At 39.0% G+C, this 27,987-nt stretch overlaps 2 protein-coding genes across 5 annotated transcripts in view; one reads left to right on the top strand and one right to left on the bottom strand.

Moving 5' to 3' along the window:
• The first annotated feature begins 150 nt into the window (after positions 1–150).
• On the top strand, positions 151–23,911 carry herc3 (HECT and RLD domain containing E3 ubiquitin protein ligase 3). Its single transcript, XM_061057680.1, has 25 exons — positions 151–235; positions 1,761–2,112; positions 3,714–3,873; positions 4,424–4,500; positions 5,461–5,682; positions 6,066–6,157; positions 6,481–6,611; positions 7,217–7,368; positions 7,580–7,653; positions 8,415–8,539; positions 8,699–8,758; positions 10,060–10,171; positions 11,946–12,135; positions 14,892–15,055; positions 15,176–15,289; positions 15,405–15,428; positions 15,529–15,627; positions 15,753–15,923; positions 16,009–16,152; positions 18,238–18,404; positions 19,525–19,591; positions 19,804–19,886; positions 21,581–21,764; positions 22,601–22,703; positions 22,826–23,911. Exons 2-25 carry the CDS (start codon positions 1,890–1,892, stop codon positions 23,032–23,034), a joined length of 3,147 nt encoding a protein of 1,048 aa, XP_060913663.1. The 5' UTR covers positions 151–235; positions 1,761–1,889; the 3' UTR covers positions 23,035–23,911.
• Positions 23,912–26,563: 2,652 nt separating this feature from the next.
• The window catches only part of fam13a (family with sequence similarity 13 member A), a 48,450-nt gene continuing 47,026 nt past the window's right edge, over positions 26,564–27,987 (bottom strand). For all 4 annotated transcript variants that reach the window (XM_061057640.1, XM_061057658.1, XM_061057649.1 and 1 more), the window contains 2 exons: positions 27,874–27,975; positions 26,564–27,769 (listed from right to left, as the gene is read on the bottom strand). In XM_061057640.1, coding sequence (XP_060913623.1) covers positions 27,646–27,769; positions 27,874–27,975 — 226 coding nt within the window. In that variant the 3' untranslated portion in view covers positions 26,564–27,645. The remainder of the gene's footprint in view (positions 27,770–27,873; positions 27,976–27,987) is intronic.

The following is a 27,987-nucleotide window of genomic DNA, read 5'->3' as shown; positions in this document are numbered from 1 at the left end:
CATCCTCTTCAGTTAGCCTATATTTATAACATTTCAACATTTAACATATAAATGTTTGCTTTGAAACCAGAGGAAAAACAAACCAGAATTTGTTATGGCACCTGCACCTTCCACCCTGAGGACCAATCACAGCTTTCCTCTGACGCCCAGTGACGTAGTCAGCTGTGGCACTTCCTAGCTGGATTTCTTAGCTGAACCGAAACCAAACGCCCAACATCAGAATGCAGCTGTCCAGGTAAACAAAATATTTTAATTTCGGGGCGAACTAGCAACTATAACACCGTTCTGCTTATTTTAACATTGCGGTGTCTGGGATTTTTGCATCGCTAAAAAATTGACAATCGGCGATGTTGTAGCTTTGCTAAGGTTAATTAGCTAACGTTAGCTCACTGTTAACTTTAATGGCTTGTGTGGGTCACGAAGGCGCATATTTAGGTTCCCTTAATAACCTGTTTTAACAGCTAATGCCAATTCATACATTATATCTACTCATGCAAACATGTCTCACACAACGCAGACCCAGGCCACTCCTCTTTTCTCTCTCCCCAACATCAAGCTATCGTAACCTTAAACACACACATCCTTACAGATGATGTGCTGGATTATTCAGACACAGGATATACACAGACACAGCTGGCATCTTCTATTCAGGTTTTGGTTGACGTGTCCTCTGTATTACTAAACCTGAATGTGTCCTTCCACACGGTTAGTAATGGTCCCAGGGTTGTAGATACACGCAACTATAAATATTGCAACAGCCTGCTTTTCCTCATGATGGTTATAATGTTCAGTTTAATTCAACCTACAGAGGCATTTAAGAAGCTGTATGTCGTGTTGTTGACCTGTATTGGTAATTTATTATTTTAAACTTTAGCCTGAGTTGCATATATCATATATCAAACTGTATTGTGGGCTCATGTTTTTTTGTATGGGTGGGATATGTATGTATATATGTGTTGTGTTGTGTGTTTGTTTGTATGCTGGCTGCTGGAACACCTAAATGTCCCTGCTGGGATGAATAAAGTATATCTTATCTTATCTTATTGCATTATATTACAGCAAAATTTATTTATTTAGATCACTTATAAAAATCTGTTATTTCCTTCAAATGCTAGACATGTTTAATATGATTTTTTTTTTTTTTTTTTTTTACAATTTCTCTCATTTTAAATTAACATCTTCATCAAATGTACTTTAATGGAGGACAAAAAAAATTGGAAAGTTAGGATATTTATTTGTAGTGCTATTTCAATTGACCCCATTTATTTCAGTTAGGTCTAATTCACACATTGGCAGTCGAGTGCAGGTAGTACAGACAAGAATGATGAGTTTGTTCACACAAATGTTGAGGTAGACGGCAAACAACTTTTTGATCCGGGTTCTGGCTGTCCTACGAGGCATTGATTTATTTGGTTTGCCTGGTTCCATGTTCTTTGTCTTATCGTGCTGTGATGATCCATTTGTGAATATCCCACAGCTAACTCGGTCAGTAACATGCATATTTTTCACGAGTGAAATGACAGCAAGGCAGGACTGCTAGGAGCTGCTTAAGCTGGGATTACACCGACACAGTTTATTTAGACACTCTTCCTGTTCCTCTGTCATACAGCTTACATCACTCTCACACACAGCCACACCCCTCCCTAAGCCCATCCTTATTGTATTATTAAAAACATGCAGTGTTCACACGTGGAGAATAATGATTATTGTCTGTTTCTTATGATGACAGATGCCTAATAAACCTGTATTTTGTTTCCTAGGGTTGGAATTTATATGAAGAGGAGAAAGCGGGGCTGCTCTCAAGCCTAAACATTTTTTTGTCTTCCACCATCTGGCATCAGACTCGCTACCCCTTCAGATTGGTGCTCACCCCTCCTCCCCTCGCCAACATGCTGTGTTGGGGGAATGCAAAGGATGGACAGTTGGGTATCGGTGCAGAGAGGAACCCCATGTTTGAGCCCAGGATTTGTCATGTGTTTAGCGACAGGGGACTAAAGGAGGTGGCTTGTGGAGGGCAGCACTCGCTGTTCCTGCTGCATGATGGTAGTGTGTACACATGTGGTTCTAACAGCTGTGGACAGCTGGGCCACGACAAACCAGGGACGTCTCCAGGTAAACTGACCTTTCTTTAATCTGTACAATTATATCACACCACCCTGCAGGCAGCACTCCTGTAAGTAGGTGGGTGTAGAAAAATATGTGAAAATGCTGTTGGAACATAACAAATCAATTATGGGTCTGTCTGTCAGACCACCTCTGAAATATCTTAACAACCAATGGATTGCTTTGACATTTTAGATTGTCATTACTTTAGTATCTGTATCTGGACTATATTGTAGACCGGCCAGAGGAAAGTCTTGCTGAACCAATCATTATTCTGAATTTGTTTCTGGCTTGCAGCAAAGATGGCATAACAAAATAGTGTAGAAAGGGAAATTGTTTTGGTGGAAATCCCTGCCAAAGACAATAATGCCAGACCATTTTCTTATACGAATACAAGTTCAAAATCTTCACATCACAACTTGATGTTTAATATAGCAACTTTAGAGATTTTTTATAAATGATCAAATTTAAATAGATGAAGTTGAACTTCTAAAACAGGCCAATGGCAGGTTCATACTCACAGTCACTCAGAGTGGACACTAGCAGCATCATGAGATTAAAGGTTTAAATGAAGTGCATTGACTACTGGATGGATTGCCATGAAAATTAATAGAGAAGTTCACAGTTTTTAGAAGATGAATTCAATTAACTCAAAACTCTTACATTTCCCAGTGCCATAATCAGGACAAAATTTTACATGTCTGAAGTGTATCAACAATTATGTGCGTGCAAACTAATGACTAAACCATCGCCTTTGGCCGGGCTTTGTGTTCAGTACTGATTAGCAAAAGTTGCCTTCTAACACCCAACTACAAAAGTGTTAAAGATTAACACAACAATTGTAGCATTATTACTCGAAACATGTTACCATGCTGATGTTAGTATTTATCTCAAAGCATCAATGTGCCTAAGCTCAGCTTTATAGAGTTGCTAGCTCGGCTGCAGACTGAAGTTTTGAGGTTTTACCCACTGATTCTGCAGAAAACACATCTAAGTGTTGAAATGAAAGAGCAGCGACAGGTCTGATTATCCAGCTGTTAGATATCATCAGACCTGCATGGTTCATATGATGAGCTTCTTTTCACATCTTCAGGATGTTGTTAAGTTGTATTGCACACTGACTTTGTTTTCATGTAAGGTTGATCTACAAAGCTTCAGCCTAAACACGTTGTTGAAGTGCCTCCGTTTAGCTGTCGCTTCTGCTGCAAAGCTCACATCTAACCACATACTGATTTCTTGGACACTTGAGATACTCTCAAACCCTGTGAAGTGATTGCAGACAGCAGTGGATATGTGTTGGTATGTGGGCGCAAGTTTGTATAGTGTGATACTTTGTATAGGCATGTGGGTGAAACGGTAACAACAATGAATAAATGCAAGACTCACTGCACCTTGAGCGAATAAAACTAGTTTATTCTCGGTGAAAAGTGAGTGGGATTTCCTTGATGAAAACCCTCAAACTGAACAACTTGCACCTAATATTCATGTTAGGTTTGTAGTATTTCCTTAAAGTATGTTTATATTTATATCATTAGCTATTCATCCACCTTACACAAGCCTCTAAATGAGTTGGTTTGTCAAATATTCTCTAATCTCCCTCCTCTCTACAGAGCTGGTAGGAGCTCTGGACACTCAGAAGATCACTATGGTGTCGTGTGGTCGGACCCACTCTATGGCGGTGAACGAGCAGGGTCAAGTGTTTGCCTGGGGGGCCGGCGAAGGGGGTCAGCTTGGCCTTGGCACCTCGGAGACGCCTGTGCGAATACCAAGGTGGGTAAAAGCGGGCAGTGAAACACCAGGAAAAAAAATGGAGGTTATGATTGGAGCATTAATGAGGACAAGGGCTGCTCAAACAATTATTTCATTTGTTTGACCCATGCATCCAAAATATTAGTAACAAATCATTGTGATCTCGTATGAGATATGAGAATATAAAAAATTATCATAATTCATTCATGTATTAAACTAATTAGAGAACTTCTGTGTACTAGGATAGTGATGTTTACAGTGATTGTGAACTATTTGCTTATGGTGGTTAGAGAGATAGAAATATCAACAAAATAGAAAATTCAAGACAATCTCAGAGACTGAGTTGTGATTTCATTGCATCATTAAATGACACCTGATGATAAGAGGAGAGCAAGGATGTAGATGTAGGACAACGTGTGGTTTACCCACACTTTGCAGATCAAACCTGGTCAGAGGTGTTTGTTTTTTCACTTTGACTGTTTTCATTTGTTGCAGTATATACTTCCACATGAAATATTTATAATGTTAATCATTTAAATGTATGAATAATTTATCTATTTTTCCCCCCTAGGTTGGTCAAGAGGCTGTGTGACCATCGGATCTCTCAAGTAATGTGTGGGAATCAGCACTGCATTGCACTTTCTAGAGGTGAGGAAAACACAATCTCCTCTTAATACTAATACAATGAAAACCTATGTTTCTAAACTCCTATCCTCCATCCAGGTCAGACTGATGGCCGCTTAAACTTTGCAACATTTTGCATCTCACAATCATCTCGACTGGCAAACTGTGCTTCATGTTCTCTAACCTGTTGTCTGATGATTATTTCTCTTTTCATTTTTGTTTGTTACTATGACAACCGGTTGACTTTCATTGTGGCTTGTGTGCGAAAAACTTGAGACAGCAAACATTCAGCCAAAACATACTATGCAAGCTTCCGAACAAGTACAAACAGACAGATTTAAAGAATAAGAGTTGTGAAGCTTCTTTTTGTAAAATATTTGATTGATCTGAGAAAACAGCCACTGAATAGAAATGGCGGGAAGTATAAACAGTGCATGACGATTAAGTGTAATATTTGTAGCAGAGCCACTGTCTTTGTACTTTGGTGCTACACAAAGTTAAGGATCTCACCAGGCACTTGGACAAAGATAACATTAATTCTTCGAAACATTAAATCTGTCTTCCCTTTAAGATACATCTTTTGGCATTCTACCTACAATTAGACATATGTATTTTAATTACTGTGAAAAACTGTGAAATGTAGTGATTATATCCCTTCGTTGATGTCCTGTATTTGTTTTGCTTTTTCATAATGACATGGACCTATGGGTCTGAAATACTGTAAGTAAAGTAATGAGTTGTAATTCAGAAGGACATATAAGAAAGATGCAAAGTGGGGTCCTTGAGAGAAGGTCTAGGGTAGAAATCTGGTCCATATTTGCTCTATATGTGGTCTCTGTGTATGAGATGTAATATTTTAGACAGTTAACATATATAGATACAGTCACCAAATTACCTTACAAATGTTATAGTTTCCCCTGAAATGGCAGTTGTTGGTATAGACGCACATTGAACCATTTTGTGTCTCTGTGCTTTCCCTCCCAGATGGCCAGCTGTTCACGTGGGGCCAGAACACCAGCGGTCAGCTCGGTTTGGGGAAAGGAGAGTCCAGCAAGCTGTTCCCTCATCCCCTCAAGTCTCTGGCTGGAATTCCTTTGGCACAGATAACCGCCGGGGGAGACCACAGCTTTGCTCTGTCCTTGTCCGGAGCGGTTTTTGGATGGGGCAAGAACAAAGCTGGCCAACTGGGTCTCAATGATAAACAAGGTAATAACCAACCGGATAAAAAAGCAGTCATTGTAAAGAGATCATGAAAGGGTCTGTATGAATTGTTTTGTATAATGCAATAGTAAGGCGCTTCCTGCAAGAGAGGTCTTTCTTTTAAAGATGCACTAAATGTTCTAAAACAAAAGTTCAACATTTAAAATTAAATTAATTTAAAATTGAGAACAAGTGGTATTATAATGCCATGGCATTTTTACCCACTTTAACACTGTGCAGAAAGTATGCTTCTAAAGTTGTTAGTGTGTTAAAAGGTATTATTATCAGCTATATTTGTCTCTTAGATTTGTATTTTCCCTCTGATTTTTTAAGTACATCAGACTACAGAACAACGTGACTTACTCGCTTCTTTTTGTTCCTGTCCTCAGATCGTGCTGTCCCGTGTCACATCAAGTTCTTGAGATCTCAAAAAGTTGTTCATATTAGCTGTGGGGATGAACACACAGCAGCACTCACAAAGGTAAGGATATAGACAAACGTCCCATCCGTGCTTTGCAGAGCTTCATAATCTTAGGTTATAGTGCATGCCAAAAACATTTTCAAAGTCCACTTTGGCTAATTGCTTCTCAGTTTTGGAAGCTCTCTTGCTGTGCTGCTTCTTGCTACATGTTGCATGTCAGTATATCAACTGATATGACCTTCACTCATTCATCAGTCGAAATCAAAATGTTATAATGTAACTCTGTAATGTCTTAACCACTGCTGGAGAAAATACGTACAACTCTAATACGAAGCCAAGAAAAACTACAAAAAACAACATAAACAATCCAATCTCTCTGGCAGGATGGCGGCTTGTTTACATTTGGTGATGGCGCGTGGGGTCAGCTGGGTCATGGCTCCACCAATAATGAACTTTTACCCAGACGAGTGCTGGAGCTCATGGGCACTGAGGTTTCCCAGATCACCTGTGGCAGGTACACACTTTCACAGAGTCGCACAATGTAATACAACTCTGTACAGGTCTATCTCTACGACGTGTGAGAACGTTGTTTATGGCAATTTTTGAGGTTGAAGTCTTCAGGTTTGTAGTCTTGTACTGCATGAACTTGAGCGGTACTTTCGGGGGTCAACTTCATTGACTACATGAGAATACGATCTGAATCAAGTTAATTGCTCAGTTTTTAAACAGGAAGATTTTTTGTCTCTGTTTTGATATGTAATAATTGAAATACTATCAGAAAGAAACAAAAACAGCAGAATCAAGAACCACAAATATATGAAAGAAACATTTTGAATAGAATCATTTCACATTTGATACATATTCATGTCATTTAATTTAGCAGAGGTTTTTTTTAATATGAGGAGGGAAAGATATAAGATATACATAAACTTACAAAAATGCTTAAATGTAAACATTTTCTGTCACAGCATGACAATCAAAAGATGAAATAGTCAAATTAAAGTTCACTGCTTTGGGTTTAAATTAGGCTCTAAAGGACATCCTGATAAATGTGACGTTCACAGGCTGCTTCTGTTTCTCTGTGTCCTAAAAGTGTGAATTTGTGTTTGTTGTTGGCAGGCACCACACGTTGGCGTTTGTGCCTTCCTCTGGTGTAGTGTATGCGTTTGGCTGTAACAGCCATGGGCAGTTGGGCACTGGAATACGGGGTGATGCCAGGAGCCCATTTCCTGTCAAGGCCAGTTTCCTGACTGGAAATGTCCATAGAACAGGTGAGCAGCAGAGGACTGGGTTATAAATAAAAAACATGTTAATTATATGCTGCGTACGATTGTTTGGTTTAAATGGCTTTTATAAAATGCCGGGCTAGTACATTATGATGATTTCCTCGGCTGGGGTTATGAAAGTGTATCCTGATTATTTCATTAAATGGCTTATTGGAGAATGTTTACTTATGTTGTTTCTATTTCCTTCATTTTTTAGAATCCAAACATTATACAGTGACCAAAATCATCTGTGGGGGAGACCATAGCTTCTTATTGTACTCCACTAACCAGGTATGTGATTTCATTTTTTAAATCCTCTCTCCAAAGCGTGTTGCCTTTCTATCAGCTGACTTCAAGTCTATTACCACTTCTTCTTATTGTCCTTTTGATTGTCATCTCTCCCCTCAGAAATCAAAGCATCGTTATTTGGAATCAAATATATTTAATACTGTTTGATTTAAAGTTAGAAACTTGTTGAATGTGTCATGAAAACAAAAAAATCTTTGCTGAAGTGAAACTGTCAGTCACCAACACTAAATCAATAATTCAAGTTAACCCTTTCATAATAAAACAAAACAAGCTTATAGATTATATTAGAAACTTTTAGTTTTTGCAAATGCAAACAGGCAGACCCAAATCATTTAAACTTAAACTGATTTAGAGTAAAGAAGCAACAACAGCAACCTGTAATTAAAACATTATTGAAACTTTGTTGCGTCAGTTCCAGGATTTCACCACAAGGTGGCATTAATGTCTTTTAAGATTTGACTAGTGTTTATAAACGCTGTAAATGGAGCACTTGTCTGCTGCAGATATCCAGCAAATTGTCAGGAATGCGTTCTGATAAAGAAATAACAAGCATTCAGCCTTTGCGTTGAAAGCCCTCAGGAGTGGTTCATTTATTTGATCTTCATGAAGGAGAGGGAGTCGGTGCAGCAGAACGAGGCCCAAATGTCTCTATGAAGAGCGGTGACACTCTCGGGGGACAATCCAGTGCAAACAGTCTTTAAATGTTTGTGCTGTTATCTCTCTGTTTCTCTTCCTCTCTGCAGAGTTTTGTCGCCCCAGAAGACTTCAGAGTGATCAACGTCAGTAAAAGTCTCTCCCCGATCACTTATGAAAGATTAAACTCATGGAGGTTAAAGCTGATGTACAGCCCCGATTCAAGTGTCACAAAGTAAGTCCAATCAAGAAGGCTATTTAGTGAAATGTTCAGTGTTCGTTCTTTTTTAAGGATATATATTTAACACATCGATTATGTCAAACACATGATATTATAGGTTTTTGTGTCTGCTCTCTTTGGTCTGATATTTTTCCATTGTGTTTCTTTTCCCAGTGACATCATCATTCAACTCTCATCAACAGCTTGTTGGAACGCCAGCTTCTTGGACCAAAGGTGCATAAACACAAAGTCTGTACATTAAAGTGTATGTTTCTGTGACGGACAGTCAAACAATGTCGAGGTATTAGTACTTCACTTTGACATTTAAACATCTTTCATTTAGTGCCACTTTCTACTACAATTAGTTATGTTATTATAATTAACATGGGGTTTGCCCTATCAAGGACACACACACACACACACACACACACACACACACACACACACACACACACACTTAACCTTTCAGAGTGTTTAATTAAAAAGGACTGATTGATGCTATTGGAGGTAAAATAATTCTTTCATTTTTCAGTGGAAAAAAATCAAAGATTAGAGAAAAAGTAACAGTTTTGAATCAGAACTTTTCTTTTCCCATCTTTTTCTCACAGTCCCCCAGGCATTATCTGGTCCCCCATAGGACCCCATTATTATATTCAAGTTAACTGACTATCTAAGTCAAATCTTTTTGCACATAAGAAGAGAAAGGGAAAATGTGATCCAAATGTAACAGCAGGAATGAATTGTTCCCACCTTGCACGGGGATCATATGAGCTGTTTGGACAGTACAAAGATATTATGCAACAAAAATGAAAAACAGGGGCCGAATGCACAGACCGTTACATGAAGTAGACTGCTGGGAAGTCTGTGAGACTTCAGATTTCTCTGCCCATAACTCGATGTAAAGGCGGTGGAGGTATATGAAACACTCATCAGCAGATACTTGTCATGAACAGAGGATGAACTCTGGAGGCCATCAGGGTGGAAAACATCTTTAAATGAAAGATGTGGAACTTAATACTTAACTGTCTGCTGAAACACACCAAGTAGTACTGTTAGCAGTAAAGTGTATCTAAGGACAGAGCTCTCAGTGATGTGGGTCACAGCTAAACTTCACAGAGTCCTATGTGCATGGTTGGTTATTGTTTGGCAAACAGTGTGCACAACATCAGATCTGATGTATCAGTGTTATGACTAAATAGAACGGATGTTATAAGAATGTGATGGATGACTCTGTAAAAAGGTGCCGACCTTCATGTGCACGGTTTTGTTCGTGGCCGTGTTCTGGCTCGCCGGCTGCATCTGACTGAAATACTTTCAGGCTGAGCGTGTTCCCCTCACCAGTGTTATTAAGACTCATGTCAGAGTTTTATTTAGACTGTTTTGTTTAATCCAAAATACTGTGTGTCTTTTTTTAAATCAAGGCTTTACTGTCCCTGAATGTGACTTCTAAACTATTTATATCCTGTTAGTGATCACTGAGACATCAAAGATGGTCCAAACACTACAATAATCACCTGTTGTTTTGCTTCTCTCAGTGATGATACACACTTCAAAACCAACCCAAAGATCCCGGGCATCGATCTCAACTCTGTCAGAATGCTTTTTGAGGCGCTCAGCAGACCGGCTTTCTCCGGACTCCTGGAGCAGGTATTGACTCGTAGTTGATTTATGTTGTTAAATGCACAAGATAATATCCTTCATTTAGGGTTACGGTTAGCCTAACCCTAACACAAACCCAGGTAGGGTTTTTCTAGTATTACATTTCATAGTACTAGTTTAAAATTCCCCTTTAACTCCCATTGTTGCCTCTTTTTCCGTGCTGAAATGAAATAGAGAGTTTGTGGTTATAAAGTGCATTACACAACACCACACTGCTGTTGTCAGAGTGTCTCCTCCCGGTGAAGAATAAACACCAATTTTTACACAGGGAGTCCCGTTTCATTTAGTCAGGTCACAGATGTCTTTGAAGCTGCACTTATCAGTACCTTTATATTGAATGGGTCAAGTTTATCACCTGACTCTGTGTTATCCAGTTCTATTGACTGTTTAAGCATCTTTCAAGTTATTACTTTGGTTTTACAGCTCTATATGTTCTGTTTTAGTTCACTCTCACTCTTGTTTACCGAAAAAAAAAAAAAAATTAATTCACAGTATGGTGCGTGTCCAGTGCAATGTGACAAAGTAAGCAACTACCTGGTTTATATAGTGGACCATCTGCAGCTTAAGATGTCAATAATTCCTTCAGAAATGAATTTGTTTGCTGATGAAGAAAAAAAATAAACAGAGCCAAAATGAGAGTGAACACCTTACCAGGATATTCAGGACAAATAGACTGAAGAAAACTGATGCCATTCCCTCTTTTAAATGACTTATTGGTTTGCTTTTTAATCTGTTTTTATCTATTGTATTCATTGTCCATTGGACTTCTACTTCTTAGCGTCGTCTTATGTTGGATGTATGTTGTTTTTACTCCTGACTGAAAGACAAATGGTCCTCTCAGAGGGATGATAAAGACAACCTTGAACCTCACCTTCTTTCGGTGGCCTTTAACACGACTCCAAATGAATTCTATCGGTGCTTTACGTGTGCTGAATATGTATTTAGTTAACTTGTCACTAACACACAGTGGAGACATCAGATGGTGTGTGTACGTACTCTTAATTGGCCACAGGAAAAAAATTATGAAACAGTTTTAAGCAATTGATGTAAAGACAACTCTTCCCACCTATCATTCCAGGCATGTTCAACAGAACTTGAATACTCTCACTCTCAGAAAACCAGGATCAAAGTTTGAAATGGAGGAATTACAACTAACTCCAATTCAAACCCTGGTACTTTAAATCTGAATAATTGCCAAACAAAAGGTTATATTTGGAGATATTTGGAACCCTGGATATCAAACAGTAAAATGTGTTTTTTGATTTGATCATGTGAGCCAAAATATCCCAAAATGTTTGCTCTTGTTTTCATAAACAAGTTAAAGGTCTGGGTATGGATTATCCAGCTTGTGTTTAATAAAAACATTATATGTGATTATGGGACTTGTTTTGAAAGAACATTTTGTTCTGTGGCAGATCCTGAGTCATACCCTCTAACATTAGCTCCACACTGTTTGGTTTTGACCTCATGCCTTTCAAAGCAACATGAATTAAAATCTGTTTGGAATAACAAGGCCAAACTCCAAACCGCTAAAAGCCTCTCCCAACATTCAGTTAGCAATACGTCTTCCTCACTGGCCTTTTATTTTGAAGTGGAATAGTATTTCATAAGTTGCTCTGGTTGATTTGTGTAGACTTGCTCCTTTCAAACAGATCACAGTAAATTACAGTAAATATGTTTTGTTACTATGTTATTAAAAGCGTAAATATAAACATTCTGTCATATGTGTCCTTCTTCTTCCTGTGTCCATCCGGCTTTTTAGGCCAGCAAGAGTTTTGAGAGTCTTCTAATCCCTCAGCTACCACGCTCCCCTCCTGACGTCGAGGCCATGAGGATCTACCTCATCTTGTCTGAGTACCCGGCTCTGCTGGACTCCAAGAACTACATCCGCCTCACTATCCCCCTGGCAATGGCCATCCTCCGGCTAGACGCCAACCCCAGCAAAGTATTGGGTATACTTGCATGCACACACTTTCTTTCTTTCTAACAGATCACTTTGAGAACTCCTATGGTAGCTTATTACTCAGAACATGAGGTCATGACAAACCCACTACGAGACTTCTCACCACAAGACTATACATTTTTCATCTGCTGTATGTCAGCATCTCAAACCGGTCCGTGTCTTTTTGGGCCGTGCTTGTTATGCAGAGGAAACATTTAGATCCAGAATCAAGGTTTTTTGAAGGGTCAATGTTAATAATGGGGAAAAAGGAAAGAAAGAAAAGACAAGAACTGAAGACGAATCACACTGGAACTCCTGCCTTCCCTGAAGATGCTCACTAACAGTTTTCATGCATGACCTTTAGGGATAGAATTTTTGGTTCTGGTACCTGATTATCTAGTACCCAAAGTACTGATAAGCTCCTGGACAAACGGGAATCCTGTTGTGATTTAAACTTTACGGTCAGCCCGCATTGATGGAAAGTCCTGCATTAAATAAGACGACTGGCACAACAGCAGAAAAGTCCCTTTATTACAGCTGCTAACTTTCTCTTTAGTTGGTTCTTATGAAATAGCTTTAATTAAAATGTTGCGACCCATCTTCTCTGCACATTTTTGAAGCATTCGCCTCTGCTTCAATTTTTTTAAATATACGAGCATGAGAGAGAATCCTGTCAGTCTTTGTGTCAGCTGACGGGAGATAAATATTATCAAGAATTACAGCAACAAGCGACCTGCACAGTAAGCATCAAAAAGGGCTTAATGAATGAACAAATCAATAAATAACCTTTATATAACCCGTCACATCTGTCCGGGTAAAATGACAAGGGGGTGATTATTATCGCAGAAATATTTTCCTTGTCTTTTTTTTTTTTCCATTTCGATAATAAGAATACAGTTTCAGTAATAAGACAGACAGCTTTGCTTCCTGATATAAACTTACATTTCCATGCAGTGGTCCTGTGCTCCTTATAAGAAAAGGGACCAATCGATAACCTTCAACCTGCAGAGGACTGTTCATATGAGACAGCTGTCACTCTGTCACCGTTAACAGAGAGATTCTGTTCATGACTTCAGGTTTATCACCTGAGGGTTATAACCTTCAGATTTACATCAGGCGTTATGATTAAATGACCTTTTTTCATGTTGCGTCAGCTTCTCTGTCATTCTGCCTGCACACCCTCTCAGGCCGGGCCGCGGAGAGCGATGTGTCTTCATATGCTATTATTAAACTGACAGCGCCTTGACATGTTTGGTTTCAGTAGAATGACGTTCTTACTGTAACGCTTCTAAGTGTGTAGTGGAAAAGCTCCGACGTACCACAAGACCCATCCCAGAGCACATTTTAGACCAGAAACCATTAATAATTCAAGATGAACAAAGGTGAATCCACAAGAGTCCGTATGCTACAGTCAGAGTTTTCAAAGCTCTTCAAACTGTCTGGGGAGTTTATTTAAAGGCATTCATTTCCATTGCGTATCAACTTAAAGTTCTAAATTACAAATGTTTCTTTTCCACTTCAGAATAAAATTAATCAACTTACATATTTTGTGTTTTTGCTGTGATGTGAGGTTGTTTTAACTCTAAGTTAAAGACGTTAAAGTGAGTTTGGTGCTTCACATAAAACCATTGAGTTTTAAAATGACCATTTAAGAAACAATAGATCAAATAAGGCTGGAAATCAGGATTTATGCAGGAAGTAGTATTTTTTTTTTGTTACTAATAAGTAAATTTGTCTTTATTTTATGCACCAAATAATAATTGACGTATTTTGGAGAAGAGTATGGATAAGTATTGGTATCAATACCGGTATTATTAAAATCCGAACATTACCCATCTCTCAGGATTTTGCTTTAATGCAAGAAGTTTACATATAGAAGTGGATTTTTTTTACCCTGAGATAAAAAAAAAAAAAAAAATGAAGTTCATTAAAATCTGGAACCAAAGGCCTCTAAACCCTCCTTTAGACAAAAGAGCAAAAATAGAATCAACATATACTACAAGTAAAAATGCTCTCATTAGGCAGCGTGTTCCGCTGCAAATGAATAGATATACTTTACTCTATGTATAGTTTGCATGGTAACTGTGGAGCTGTAGAATACTGTATTTTACTACTGTGGGGTTAAATCAGTAGCAATTCAATCTGAACTGAACAAATGTTTCCTAAGTCCCTGTGGGGCTTGCGTGAAGCATTTGTGTGCTCGGAAGAAAAGTGCTGCACGTCCATCCTGTCTCTATGACAACAATCTGTTGACAACGGGCGCTGACTGACGCTGCTCTGTTGCTTTTTACTGCCTATTTTATTTTTGAGATCATTTATTTCCCAATCAGACACGGAGCAAAGACGTGTGATGTGGGTAAAAAATACCATCCGTCATACTACAGGAAATATCATACATTTGAAAAAGTGCGCTGGTGACGTCAACAACGCCTCTCTGAAAAGTAAAAAAGATTTCAACCTGAGCGCTCGGAGCGGCCACACAAAAAGGGCGGAGCACTCAGGAAAAAAAAATTCTGGGCACTGCACTTTTTCTCTAAACGGCCACTTTCTGCTGCAAATACGCTCTCCTCATTTAAAATAATTGAAAAAAGACACTAAGAAAAACGCTAGGGTGACACATGGCCTAAATCTGAAAAGTTAGTAGTAACTAATTTTATCAATTCAAAGCACATAGTTGCATTCGATCACTTGTTTAAGTAAAAAATTCAGGTCGAGTGAGGTGTTTGCTCTATAGAATGAATTTGATGTATCTCTTTGTTCTTGCAGATAACTGGTGGTGTTTTGTGGACGGCAGCGTGTTCACCAGAATGGTCGACATGTACAAGAGCATCGTGGTGTTTATGCTGACAGGAGGAAAGACTCTGCTCGTACCCCTGTTCTACGAGAACTACTTTGTTGCCACTCTAAGGCTGCTGGAGAAACTCCATAAGGTATCAACACAGATCACCTAATGCTATGTTTAACAAGGCGTCTGTTCTCCGACTGTCTCCTCAGTGCACTCTAAGGAGGATATTTATATTAAAAAAATGTGTTTGTTTCCATATCACCAGGTCAACTTAAAGGCCAACCATGTGGAGTACAACCGCTTTTATATCCCCGACATCACCAGCCTGGTGGACATCCAGGAAGACTACCTCAAATGGTTCCTGAGTAAAGCTGATATTGTGAGTACTGACATTCTCCCACCATGTTCCCCTACCTCGTTACCCGTTAATTGTATTTTAGGTCTGTTTCAAACTTGCTTAATCGACTTTGTGTCTCTCTTCTTTTGTTTTCCAGAAAGTTGGATCATCCCCTTCGCAGGTACTTTATTTAAAGATTGACCTTGAACAGTTTCAGTAATATGACACACTATATAAACAACCCTTAAAAACAGTAAGAATAATTCCTTATTTCCTTTCAGAGTGACTTTCCCTCCGTGAACCTATGTGCCTACCCGTTCATACTGAATGCTCAAGCCAAGACAACCATGCTGCAAACAGACGCTGAACTGCAAATGCAGGTAGCTGGTGTGAATGTTAAAATGATTTAATTATGGCTTAAGAGTTCCTCATTGTGTTTAATGTGCTTGTTCTCTTTTATCATCTATCTTGATTTTTGTTTTTGTGTGTATTTCCTGTTTTAAAGATGGCAGTAAGCGGTGCAAACCTGCACAACGTCTTTATGCTGCTCACGCTGGAACCCCACCTTGCCAGGAACCCATACTTGGTGCTTCATGTGCGCAGGAACCATTTAGTTAGTGACACATTACGTGAGCTCACCATGTACTCCGATGTGGATCTCAAGAAACCGCTTAAGGTTAGAGTAACAGCCAATAATCTGAAAGTCTGATAAAAGAGCACTCTTCCTGTTTCCACAAACCTTGACCTCTCCCTTCCCTCAGGTGATCTTCGATGGCGAGGAGGCCGTAGACGCAGGCGGAGTAACGAAAGAGTTCTTCCTGCTGCTGTTAAAGGAGCTAATGGATCCTGTCTATGGGATGTTCACACATTACAATGAGTCAAACCTGCTCTGGTTCTCAGACAAAGTAAGTCACTCTGCAGAACAACACTACACTCATATGACCAGACTGTACGGAGAATAAATCAAAATTCTTTAATTTACTTTATGCAAGTCAGTAAAAAAGATGGGGACAATTATTTGTTTGTTTACGTTTAATTTAATAGTATCATTGTACAAGTAATTAAAGATGCTAACATCATGTTCATGTTAACTGTGATGTGTTGTTACTCTACTGAATAGTGCGGATCTTTTTCGGATCAGTCCTTACGGTTCCATGATCTGCAGATGAACAAAATATCATGATGTAAGATAAAGTAACAGCGGATGATTCCCTCTGCATACTCATCATGAGAAGTAAACAGTGTTTAAATAGTGACATGGAGATGTGCTGTTCAAATGTAAAATATTTTACTAAAGTTTTTTGTGTGGCCCTTAACGTTGAGATTTTAGCATTCTACTTTCCTCCTCTCACTTTAACTGTGTCTACATGTATCATGCATCAGAGGAACGCTTGATTATGACAACAATAAGTAGCTGAACGATATCTCGTAACCTGCTGTAGTCTATAGCTGTGACTTAGTTTAACAAACTCTGTGACAGAGCGCTGTGTTTGGCCAAAATGACGATGATATAGTCTCCAAATGTTTTTATCTAACTCAGACAGAAGCAGCCTCTTCAAAGATATGCACACATCTGCTTAACGAACAGTGTGTTTATGTTACTTATTCAACAAACCTGTTTTTGTAGATTACAGGGAATGTGTTATTCACAAACATTTCTGTTTTCTATTTGTAAAATTGATTTCCTTTTTTTCCAGGGTTACAAACTCTGTTATCTGTCATAAGTGCTCCGGCTGTATTTTTAAGCTTCAGCTGTGTTTTCTAGGACACATGGTTGTTCCTCCTATCACACAAAGTGAGGTGTCCGTGGCAACACCAAGGTTTACAAAGCATAGACCTTTATAATGGGAACATGTCCCTGAATTTCAAGAACAGTGATCCTCTAAACGGAACAAAGTCACTGTGACTCCTTTGGTCCCCCTCTATCTCTGCAGTGTCAAACATCTTTTCAACTAGCTCTTGTTTATTAAAGAGACTTGTAAGATCTAAAAATCACATGAACTCACACCTTATGGAAGGATATATTTAAATGTCCAGATACAAACTAGAAATATTGATTTTGAGATCAAGAGGTCAACCAGAGCATAAACAGACGGATAGGAAGTTAAATTAACATCACTGTTATTAATCAATGTTTCTAATATGTTATAAAGTCGAGCTAAAGGTCAAGAAAACTGAAATAAGGTGTTAGTACAAGAACCAAAAACTCTTCTTTTGTAAAGTTCTCCATAACTTTCTTATAAAACAGGAGTTGGTTTCTTGTGATGAAGTCTCTTTATCTCCACCAGTTGGGTTTTGTCCTCTCAAAAAAAAAAGTAATAACACATATTTTTAACATATACAGTAATCTTAATAAAATAAGATGTTATTCTAGTAAAAGAAATGTAACCGGTAATCCCAAAATAACAGCATGTAAGAAATGATTGCACACACTGCTGTTCTCAGCTTCTTATAAATGGTATTAAATGACATTTATTTTCACATGCTCGCTACCTACCTCGCACCTAGTTTGTTTTAACATCTGGATTCAATGTGTGAAACGTGTTTCAGTTATCCAGCTCCAGGGATTAATGTTTGGGTAGATGAGTCTCTGTTTGAATGATAAATGTTGAGAAGATATCAAAGTGATGTTTAGTCATCTCTGGAGTTTTCTTGTGAACTTGGGACGACACAACACTTGTAAAGCTAGATGTTAAAAACTTTTATTATTATTATTTAGTATTATTCATGGACGGATTATCATGACATCAGTCCCTGGACACAAACTCGCCCTGGCGCCTTACCTACACATGCAAATGTTACACTTGCACTGTGTGTGCCCCACCACCCTTGACTGTCCCTTCCCTGAAAAACCACTTAAAGAAGGCTTAGAATTTATAGTCCAATATTTTGGGCCCTGGGCACTTGCCAGCTCCGCCCATGTGGTGATCTGCCTGTGGTATTATTAACAGCATCAGTCTGATCATTTATTTTCTCATGTGTGTTTTCAGTGTTTTGTTGAGCAGAACTGGTTTCACTTAATCGGGATCATCTGCGGTCTGGCCATCTATAACTCCACAGTGGTGGACCTGCACTTCCCCCTGGCTCTCTACAAGAAGCTGCTCGACGTGTCAACAACGCTGGAGGACTTCACGGAGCTCTCGCCCACCGAGGCCAGGTCAGTAGAGGCCAGGAAGTAATATAACGATACAATACATTTAGATTAGGCAGCAGCTTTGTTTTATTGTCAGGAGACATTCATCGTTGTTGAGGAATGTTAAAATCAGTTTACCTACAAATGTAACGGAATAGTGTAAAACTCAAAAAGTGCTTTGCAAAAAACACACAAAGAAGAATTGGAGTTTGTGGTGAGGTCATAACAGTGTCATCGCTTACATAACCTGTGTGTTTTTGTGTTAGTAGAAATCAAATCAACTGCCGCTGGGGAATCGTGCTGCCTGATTTAGAGTAGAAGAGTCAGCACTTCCTCTGTGCATCATTGTTTCCAGTTTACTATTGATTTTAAGATTAGAACGCTGAAAGCTTCAAGTGATCGGTGCATGGTGTTTATTTAAGAGAGAACACAACCACAGAGGACCTAATGTCCATGTCAATGTACGTTTAATGCTCTTTTCTAACAGTGTTTCAGTCTGACTGACTGGATCAGCACCGTGACTATTAATCAAGATAATGTAGATTATAAAGTGTATCTTTTAAAATGATAAAGATTATGTTTAATGTACTGGCTTGATTGAGATGACATGCATTTGTATTGTCTCTTAGTATTTGAGAAATACCAACAGCGAATGACCTCAAACTATAAAGCGATTGTATTTGGTCCTCTTTCTATGTTCCCTGTGTTTTGATGGTGAATCTGACACTCCCTCTGAGTCATTTCCCATGCTTACAAATATGTTTCCGTCTTACTTTCAATCCGACAGACAGCTTTGGGTGTTCCCTACTATATTTGTTTGATCCATGCAGCTGTCAGGCACAGCTGATCCCTGGTTTCAATTTAAAAGTCAAACAGGGACAAATGAAATCCTGTGATGACGGGTGTTTTACTATAAAGGGTCTGAAGAGGTAGACTCTACAGAGCTATGATCACACTGATATAGTAGTATAACATGATCATAGCATGCATGACGCAGCTGTTTTGAAATGTACGTCATGTCTTTGCTCTGTTGCATATTTACTGAATGATGGTGATTTTGGTCCCCATTTAGATGATGACTGTGTTTTCCCTTTGCTCACATTCATGAAATCTTAATGTTGGTCCGTCTGTTCAATTTCATCAGGAGTCTACAACAACTTCTAGACTATGAAGGAGGCGATGTGGAGGAGGTGTTTCTTCTTAACTTTGCTGTAAGTGCAGCAATTTCATCTGTTACTCACATTGATTACAAGTTTAGAAAATAAGGTCAGAGTTTTTTCAAAGTTCATTTTGGTTGACATTAAGAAACAAATCTCATCTCTGATCTTCGTGCACTTCGTTTCACTATTCGTTTCACTCCTGCAATGTAAAAAGTGTACCAAACTCCAGCTTAGACTACTTGTTGTGCACACTTTGTGTTCAGATCACCAGGGAGAACTACGGGATGACAGAAGTCAAGGAGCTGGTACCTGGAGGAGAGAGCATCAGTGTGGACAGAAACAACAGGTAAGACTGTGCAGCAGATCACATATCAAATCTTCAAAGATTAGATCTGAAATTCATCAGCTCTCCATCTCTAAATGACCTTGTTCTAGGTTTTTAAAGCTTTTCACTGTGTTCTATTTTAAAGGTCAACAGATGACTCTGTGTTTTTCTCATTTATTTTTTTCCAGCTCTGAGATTATCATGTGCACACACAGCTGGCAGCTCGCTTCCCATTGTTCCAAGTGAAGGTCACGTTCATTTTGGAAACACATAAAAATGTATGTTTTGCGTCATTCAGCGTGTGTTTTTTCCGGCACTGACAGACCCTGTTTCTTCAGCTCGTCCTTGAGCCAGTGGCATTGATTACAGTGATAGTAGGGGAGACAGTGGAGGGTGGGGTGGAGTCAGCATGTCTGGCTGCTTGAGCCGAGCAGATGGCAAGGCCTGCAAGTAGTTCCTGCAGAAATCCCCATAATATTTACTTACTAAGATGTGACCAGGCGCCTTTCAAAGGCACAGAGTAGTGGGCAGGAGGTTAGACCTGGTTGAGGGAGTTGGGGAAGGCAGGAGATGTTTTTATTGTTATTTTGAGCTACAGTATTTTGAATTTGATGCAGGCTGCAACTGGGAGCCAGTGTAAGGACATTGACGGTGCAGTGACATGTATTGTTTTGGTTTGGTTGGTGACCATGCTGCTGCGTTCTGGATCATCTGTATAGGTTTGAGTGTACATGCAGGGAGACCTGCCAATAAGGAGTTGCAGTAGTCAATTTGTGACATTAGAAGAGCCTTTGACAAGTTGGGTAGCATGCTCTGGCAGGTAGGGTCTGATCTATCTGATGTTTTACAAGCCACGTGAACCTTGACCTGTGATTTACATGTTATCTTTGAGAAATTATTTGGTCTAAATTGTATTTCGTGCCAGGGTCAGAATTCATAATTAAACTAAAGCTGCACATCTTTTACATAATGTCATTTCACATGTTTTAACACCTCACTGATGTAAAGTGGTGTTTCTATAAAATATAGAATATATACTCATAGCTATCACACTTTTTATGGCTTTAGCATTATAACTATTGAAAATATTTTTAGATCAATCAATCTATCAATCTTTATTTGTATAGCGTCAACTCATAACAAGTGTTATCTCGAGACACTTTACAAAAAGCAGCTAAACCTTACTCTTTGTTTTTTAACATTACAAAAGAGCAGGTAAAAAGACCTTACTCATTGTTATGTTTCAAAAAGCAGGTAAAAGACCTTACTGATTGCTATATTACAAATACCCGTCTTAATCCACCATGAGCACTTTAGCAAAGCAGCAAACGTTACAGTGGTAAGAAAAAACTTCCTTTAAGCGGCAGAAATCTTCAGCAGGATCCGAGGCTCATGACGAAACAGCCCTCACAGCCAAGACTACGCCGGGCTTGAACGAGGGATAGGGGAGATGGGATAAGATGTGTTTTTATGTTCACCGTTTTAATCTACCTGAGCAACTTCCGAAGTGAGACGTCACTGAGTTATAAACAAACTCAGGTCAGGCTGGATGGAGAGGGCGTTGATGAAAAACACAAAGGAGAAGGCAGAGAGTGTTTACAGTCCCGTCGTCATGTCTTAATTGATTATTTCCTGGTAAACTGATGTGTGAGCTGCTTTGGAGAACAAATCAATGACCTGAATGTTTACTCAACCTGCATGTTTGTGTGTTTCAGGAAGGAGTTTGTCGAGGCCTACCTGCGCTACGTGTTCACAGACTCGGTGAGCGAGCAGTACTCTGCCTTCTCCTCCGGCTTCCTGAAAGTGTGTGGGGGGGAAATCCTGTTGCTGTTCCAGCCGTCTGAGCTGATGGCCATGGTGGTCGGCAACAACAACTACAACTGGGAGGAGCTGGAGAAGGTCAGTGTGGAGATAAATTGATCTGTGCATGTGGTGTTTAGTAAAAGCAAAGAACACAACACTTACTGAGTTACTGCAAACTGTACTTCAGACACATTTACTGTACTGCATGAAAAAAATTATGTCTGTGCCAAAACGTCTTCTTATTAATAATTCAGCGTGAAATAACAATAGAATAAATGTGATTTACACAGGACATATTTGAACGGATGCATCGTAGGCATTGTTTATATCTTCACTGAGCTGCATGGTGATGCATTGGTTGGAGCTGTTGCCTTACAGCAGGAAGGCTGTTGGTTTGGAGGACAGAAGCTTTTCTGCGTGGAGTTTACATGTTCTTTCAGATTACTCCAGCTTCCTCCTTCAGTCCAAAGACACGCTCGTTAGATTAGTTGGAGACTCTTAAAATGGCCGTAGGTTTGAGTGTGAATGTTGGATGGATGGATTTCTAAAAGGAATACATAAAATCCTGAATTAGATATCAATTACTACAATCATTTTCTCCTTTTTAACACCGAGAGTGCTGGTTCAACTACTAGGTAAATCTGTTGTCCCTGGTTTTCACATATTCATCTGGTGACATCAGCTCTCATGTGCAGATGTCCCTGTTGTGCAGATTAAATTCTATAATTCGTATATTCCTATAATACATTCTAAAGAGTTAGGGCTTTTTGTAAGGCTAAAGCTGTCACAGAAATGTTTATATATGTTATGTAGAATGTAGACAAAAATTAAAGAAGCATCTAAGGAATCTGTGTAACTTAAGTTAAGTTTAAGATTGGCTGAGTGATGATCAAACTGTGAAAAACGTTTCATCATGTCTTTCCTTTTTGCAGAATGCCGTTTACAAAGGGGAATACACAGCCACTCATCCAACAGTCAGATTGTTTTGGGAGGTTTTCCACGAGTTCCCTCTGGAAAAGAAGAAGCAGTTCTTATGTAAGCATTGAATAACCTCGTGTCAGTTTGATTCTCACGCTCTGACCCTCACACGTCTCTTAAATACTTCAGTAAAGTGCTGGATGTTCCTGTGTGAGAGCTCTGTGTTTACATGTGTGCAGTGTTCCTGACCGGCAGCGACCGTATCCCGATCCACGGCATGGAGAGCCTGCGTATCGTCATCCAGTCCACCACAGCTGAGGAGCACTACCTTCCGGTGGCCCACACCTGCTACAACCTGCTTGACATGCCCCGCTATCAGACCAAAGACATCCTGCGTCGCCGCCTCACCCAGGCCGTCGAGCAATATGAGGGCTTCAGCCTTGTCTGAGGAGGGAGGGAGGGGGGAGGACTGCAGCGGTTTTAATGCACTTTAACAGCAATACACCACCATGTCAGTGTGAACAGAGTGAAAGAGGGGAAGGTTGCTCTCTTGCTATGCTCTTACAGGATTGTTAAGCATCTTGAATCTGAAAGGTCTATCATTGAAAATGCAGAGTCTAATTGTTTTTTATTGTATTGGGCTAAGTTTCATAACCTCTACAGAACATTTGCAAGATCTTAAAAAGTCTTATGTTTGAATATTTGTTTGATGTTAATTACTGTTTTACAGAAGAATGACGACCTGGGATCATAATTATTGTTGGGACCTAAATCAAAAGGCTGAGCAACTCGGGGGCCGGGTCTTTGCTTACTTTTTTTTTGTCTTCTTTTTTTTTTTTTTTTTTTTTTTTAGACAGCTGTGTATTTTATATTCAACTCCTTAAATTCTATTTTTCACTGTCAAAGAATTCTGTTGTTACCTCGAGACAATATATAATTTTTGTTACTGTTAATTTATCAAATAGAGTGGTTATATTTTGACAAATAATAATGTGTATATGTTTGTAAATAGCACTTTGAATATAATCTTGAGGAGTGTTTGTCCTGCTGATCCTTTTAAATCTGGACACCAGCATGTCCGCCGCCCGAATTAAAGGACAATGGAGGAGAACGAGGCCGAGGTGTGCGGGATAAAATGTGGTGATTATGATTTGCAATCCCTATTTCCTTTTGCGTTGTGGATAACACAGAAGCTGACTTTGTCTTGAATCTGCATTCAACAGTGTTGCCTTCTACAGCATAACCTACATGAAGAGCTGACTTTCAAAGTTGAAGTGGTTGTTGTTTGTGTGCATGTTTTTCAATGAAAGCAAAAAAAAATGTGACTCCTTGAAATTTTGTCATTCTGGGACATAGTGTTACCTTTATTAGCTTTCTTGCGGAGAGTTAGCTAGATGAGAAAATTGACCCAAATTTAACGTGTGTTAGTTAAATATAATAAGCATCCAACTAGCTTAGCTTCGTGGCTGAAAAGTGGTGAAAACAGCTCGGCAACGTGTCAACTGGTGAAAGCACCAACTACCAGAGTTTAAGCTTACTAAAAACCACATACAGACAGGGGCGTGTCCAGACTTCTATGACTGGGGTGGCCCACCTGGGGCACCGGCTTATGCAGGGGTCGCATGAAGTTTGTGGCCATTTTTTTTTTTTTACCCTTTCTATCCCCGCTAATGATATGTTCTTATAAGTAACACAATTTGGCAACATATAATTCTCCTTAGCTTGATCTTTAGGGACTCAAAAACAAAAATGTATTGTGCAGAGAACATTGAATTGGGCTGTCTTTACTGTTGAAAACAACCAGAATAGTTTAACTTAAGTCCCGCCTCCTGATTAGGCAAATTGCCAATCATAGATTTGGATTTTGGGGTGGCAGCTGGGACCCTCTGGAAATGCCCCTGCATACAGAGTTGTTTTTATCTTCACACAAAGAGTGTAAAAATGATATATGATATACAGGTCGCAATAGAAAGTTTAACATGTCTAACTTTTGTTAGAGGGCCAGTTTTCAGTTAACTGCTCAGAGATAAAGTGCACGCTGCAACCTGAGACACATCATGTAGCTTATTATTGGATTGACCTTTCAGATTTCAGCCTTAGATTTAAAAGTTGACAGATTTCAACAGTTTGAAAGTCCAAACTCGCTGTTTTCAGTCTTTTAGCCAAGCTAAGCTAACTGGCTGCTTGCTCTAGCTTCATATTTAGCTGAGAGCGCTAACTAACAAGCAGCTAACAAACGTGTCCCAAGTTGTCCTTTAAAGCTGAATATATACCGTCAATAACCGTGTTAATTATAACAAGTGTAATAAGATTTTTCCCGATCCGCTGATATATAAATTTGGACATTTGTGGCAGGACGATATATGTGTATACCACACAGTGTGGGCAGATGACCTGTTAATAACTACAGATATATATCGACTGTAGCCTATCTATCATATCACTTGTTCCAAAACGTGTTTAAATTCAAGTTATTTATTCCTACAGTGAAACCCTCTAATCCAGAATGATGTTTAATTAGGTTGTGCATCTGCGTGAAATGGTCTTGCATATATTTATATTTTTGTATATTTCATACATACCAGATATATCAGACAGTAAACATGGTCACGCTGACACAAACATTTAGCAATAACCTGAAACAGCCCAGTATTGTAGTGACTCTGGGTTAATCTTCTAAACACTGGACTCTTCTGAGATGTTTCTTAGGATGGTTTTGCCCTCTTGCTTAGCTCTATACTGCATGCACACACAGGTTCTACATGTTTGATGGAAACAGATTTTTCCTGCAGAGTTTAGTACTATGCAAAGGTTTGTGCTGCCCTTGACTTTTTTTTTGCACCTTTAAATGTGCTTCAGAAAATGGGATTTTCGCATATTTGTCTGAAATATACACAAAGCTCTCTGTTCCAGACAACTTTTTAAATAAAACAAAGACATTGTAAAACACTTCCATTGTGTTTCATAGTTGAATACAATGTAGAAACTAGGATCTCTGATGTGGAACTGATGTCAATATATAGTCTGTTTTACGACATTGGGATGACATGAAAACCTGATGTTAAATTAACTTTGGATCCTGATGAAGTACTGACAACACATCCTGTTGTTGAACTTCAGATTCCAACACTGGGCTGACATCAAATCCCAACATTGAATTGACGTGAGATACAGATGTTGAGCTGACATCAAATCCTGCTGTTAAACTTACTTCAGATCCCGACCTTTGGCTGAAGTCAATTCTCGACATTAATCCTGATGTTTGGTTGACTTCAAAACCTCAGTGTAGTTCGTAATATGCATGTTTTGTTCAAGATGCTGATGAAGATGGTGTGTATGAAAAAAGGCCTAGGCTAATTCAACAGAGGGTCCTAACTGCATTAAAGGTCAACAAAGGTCTGATAGCGCTGTTTAACTTATCATGTGCTTTCTCCATGTAGAGAATTGTGTCCAACCCAAGGAACTGAGGTACGCTTTTTATGTCTTCAAGAAGCTCTGGGGTCATTGCAAGCCATCCTCAACATGTCATGAACTGGCTCCTAGCAAGCTAGAATAGACAAACATCCACATTCACACTACTGACTTTACAGACGGACACGCTCCATGTTTGCAATTAAACTTTCGATTGTTTACCTTTTTACAATAAATTATTATTATTTGCTGTCAACTAACTCGTGTCCTTCCCGTATTTGTCCCTTGAGCCAGGGTTCCCACTATTTTTTGATGACTGTTTGAATCACGTCTCATGCTATATGTCAGAGTTTCCAGTTTCTCGGTGTGTTAAAATATTTTGGTTATCATTGGTTTGTAATATATAAGATGTTTCCCTCTGATCAAACTAGTTTAGTTGATTAAAACAATGAACTCATCAATAACTGATACCTTACTTTCAGCTCAAAGCAACATTGTACTTTGCACATGATGATGCGTTAATGTTATTTAAGTGAAACAAAAGAAAATCCACTCAGGCCAAAAAGTCAGTAAAAATATGATTTCATTCAGAATATATACAAAATACAAATACACTTTATGTACTAAAATGTACACACTCAAAATTCATTAAGCCTTGCCAGTGTTTACATTCAGTAAAAACAAAATACACACTGATAATCATCCATTTTGGAGAAAGAAAAGGAAACATGTAGTCGCTCACAGAAATGTAAACATACATATTGATCCGTATATGCAAAAGGAAGAAAAGGAAACAAAAAGAAGCTTCTGGAGAGGACGAGGAAGAGTCTCAGAAGGTTTCTGTCATCTCTCAAACAGAGTAGTCAGTGTTTTCAAATCAGTGAGCACAAACATAGCAGTGATTCTGATGAGACATAGCTTATTTGACAGGAAGTTGATTTGGGGGGGGAAAAGAAGCACATCAACGCATCAAATATACAGTTAATGCCTCAGAAAGTACCAGTGATGTGGAAAAGAAGCTGAATGAAAATGATTTGAGAATATTTTGGTTTGCTGTTTGTACTCTGAGTCTTTGGGTTGTATCTAAAAAAGAAAAACACTTCTTTAAGTGAGAAAATACTCAGTGAACTTCTACAGAAGCAATATTAGAATATTTCAGACACATGTGATGATGGTCAGAAGTGAAATAAAGAAATCTATTCTTTTAGTCAATACTGTTAAGCTGATTGAAGTCATACATAGTAACATTTCCCTTAACAAAATATACATCAATCTTGATCACTTTATTATCCTTCTTGAGGAATATCCATAATTTCATAGCTATTGTTTTTATTTACAAGCTATTTGTTTTAAGACTTCTACAGGTAAAGTGTGAGAAAATAACTGTTCTCTTCTGGTAGTAACATTCAAAAAGGATGGAAATAAATTAGAAGCAGGAAAATCGTGATGCAGGTTAATTGTGCGAGTCTTTGCGCGAGTCTGGAGAGAATAAAGGTCATCTTATGAAGGTGAGGTTCAGCTGGCATAGATGAAGCAGAACAGAAGTTTTCTCCATCAGGGTGTGTGTGTGTGTGTGTGTGTGTGTGTGTGTGTGTGCGCGTCTGCAGACTCAGCATCAGTCCTTTGAAAACCTTCTTTGAATTTGTTCTCAGATGAGCTTAGTAGAGTCTCTTTTGCTTATGAGAACTTCCAGCAGCCGCAGTTTGGCTTTAACGTGCTTGTATTCGCTGTACTCCACTGCCAGCGGGGAGCGATCCTCCTTCTGCACGTTTCTATAGAAACAAGACAACAAACATGAAGAAACCACTGTGGTTCAGCAGTGGAAAACCAACTGAATGTGCCTCTATCTGTTTCTCTTATGTAATCTGACGTTTACCTTCCATTCTGTCTGAAGAACTGGTCCTCGAACTCTTTCAGGTTCTTTCGGATCCTCTTCTTCTCCTCTCTGGTCTCCTGGAGCTGCTCCACAAGTTCCTCCCTGTAGGAGAAA

Source organism: Labrus mixtus, chromosome 2, assembly GCF_963584025.1.
Source record: "Labrus mixtus chromosome 2, fLabMix1.1, whole genome shotgun sequence".
Lineage (NCBI taxonomy): Eukaryota > Metazoa > Chordata > Actinopteri > Labriformes > Labridae > Labrus > Labrus mixtus.
The sequence above is the reverse complement of the archived record's forward strand: the minus strand, read 5'-3'. Positions and strand labels throughout refer to the sequence as shown.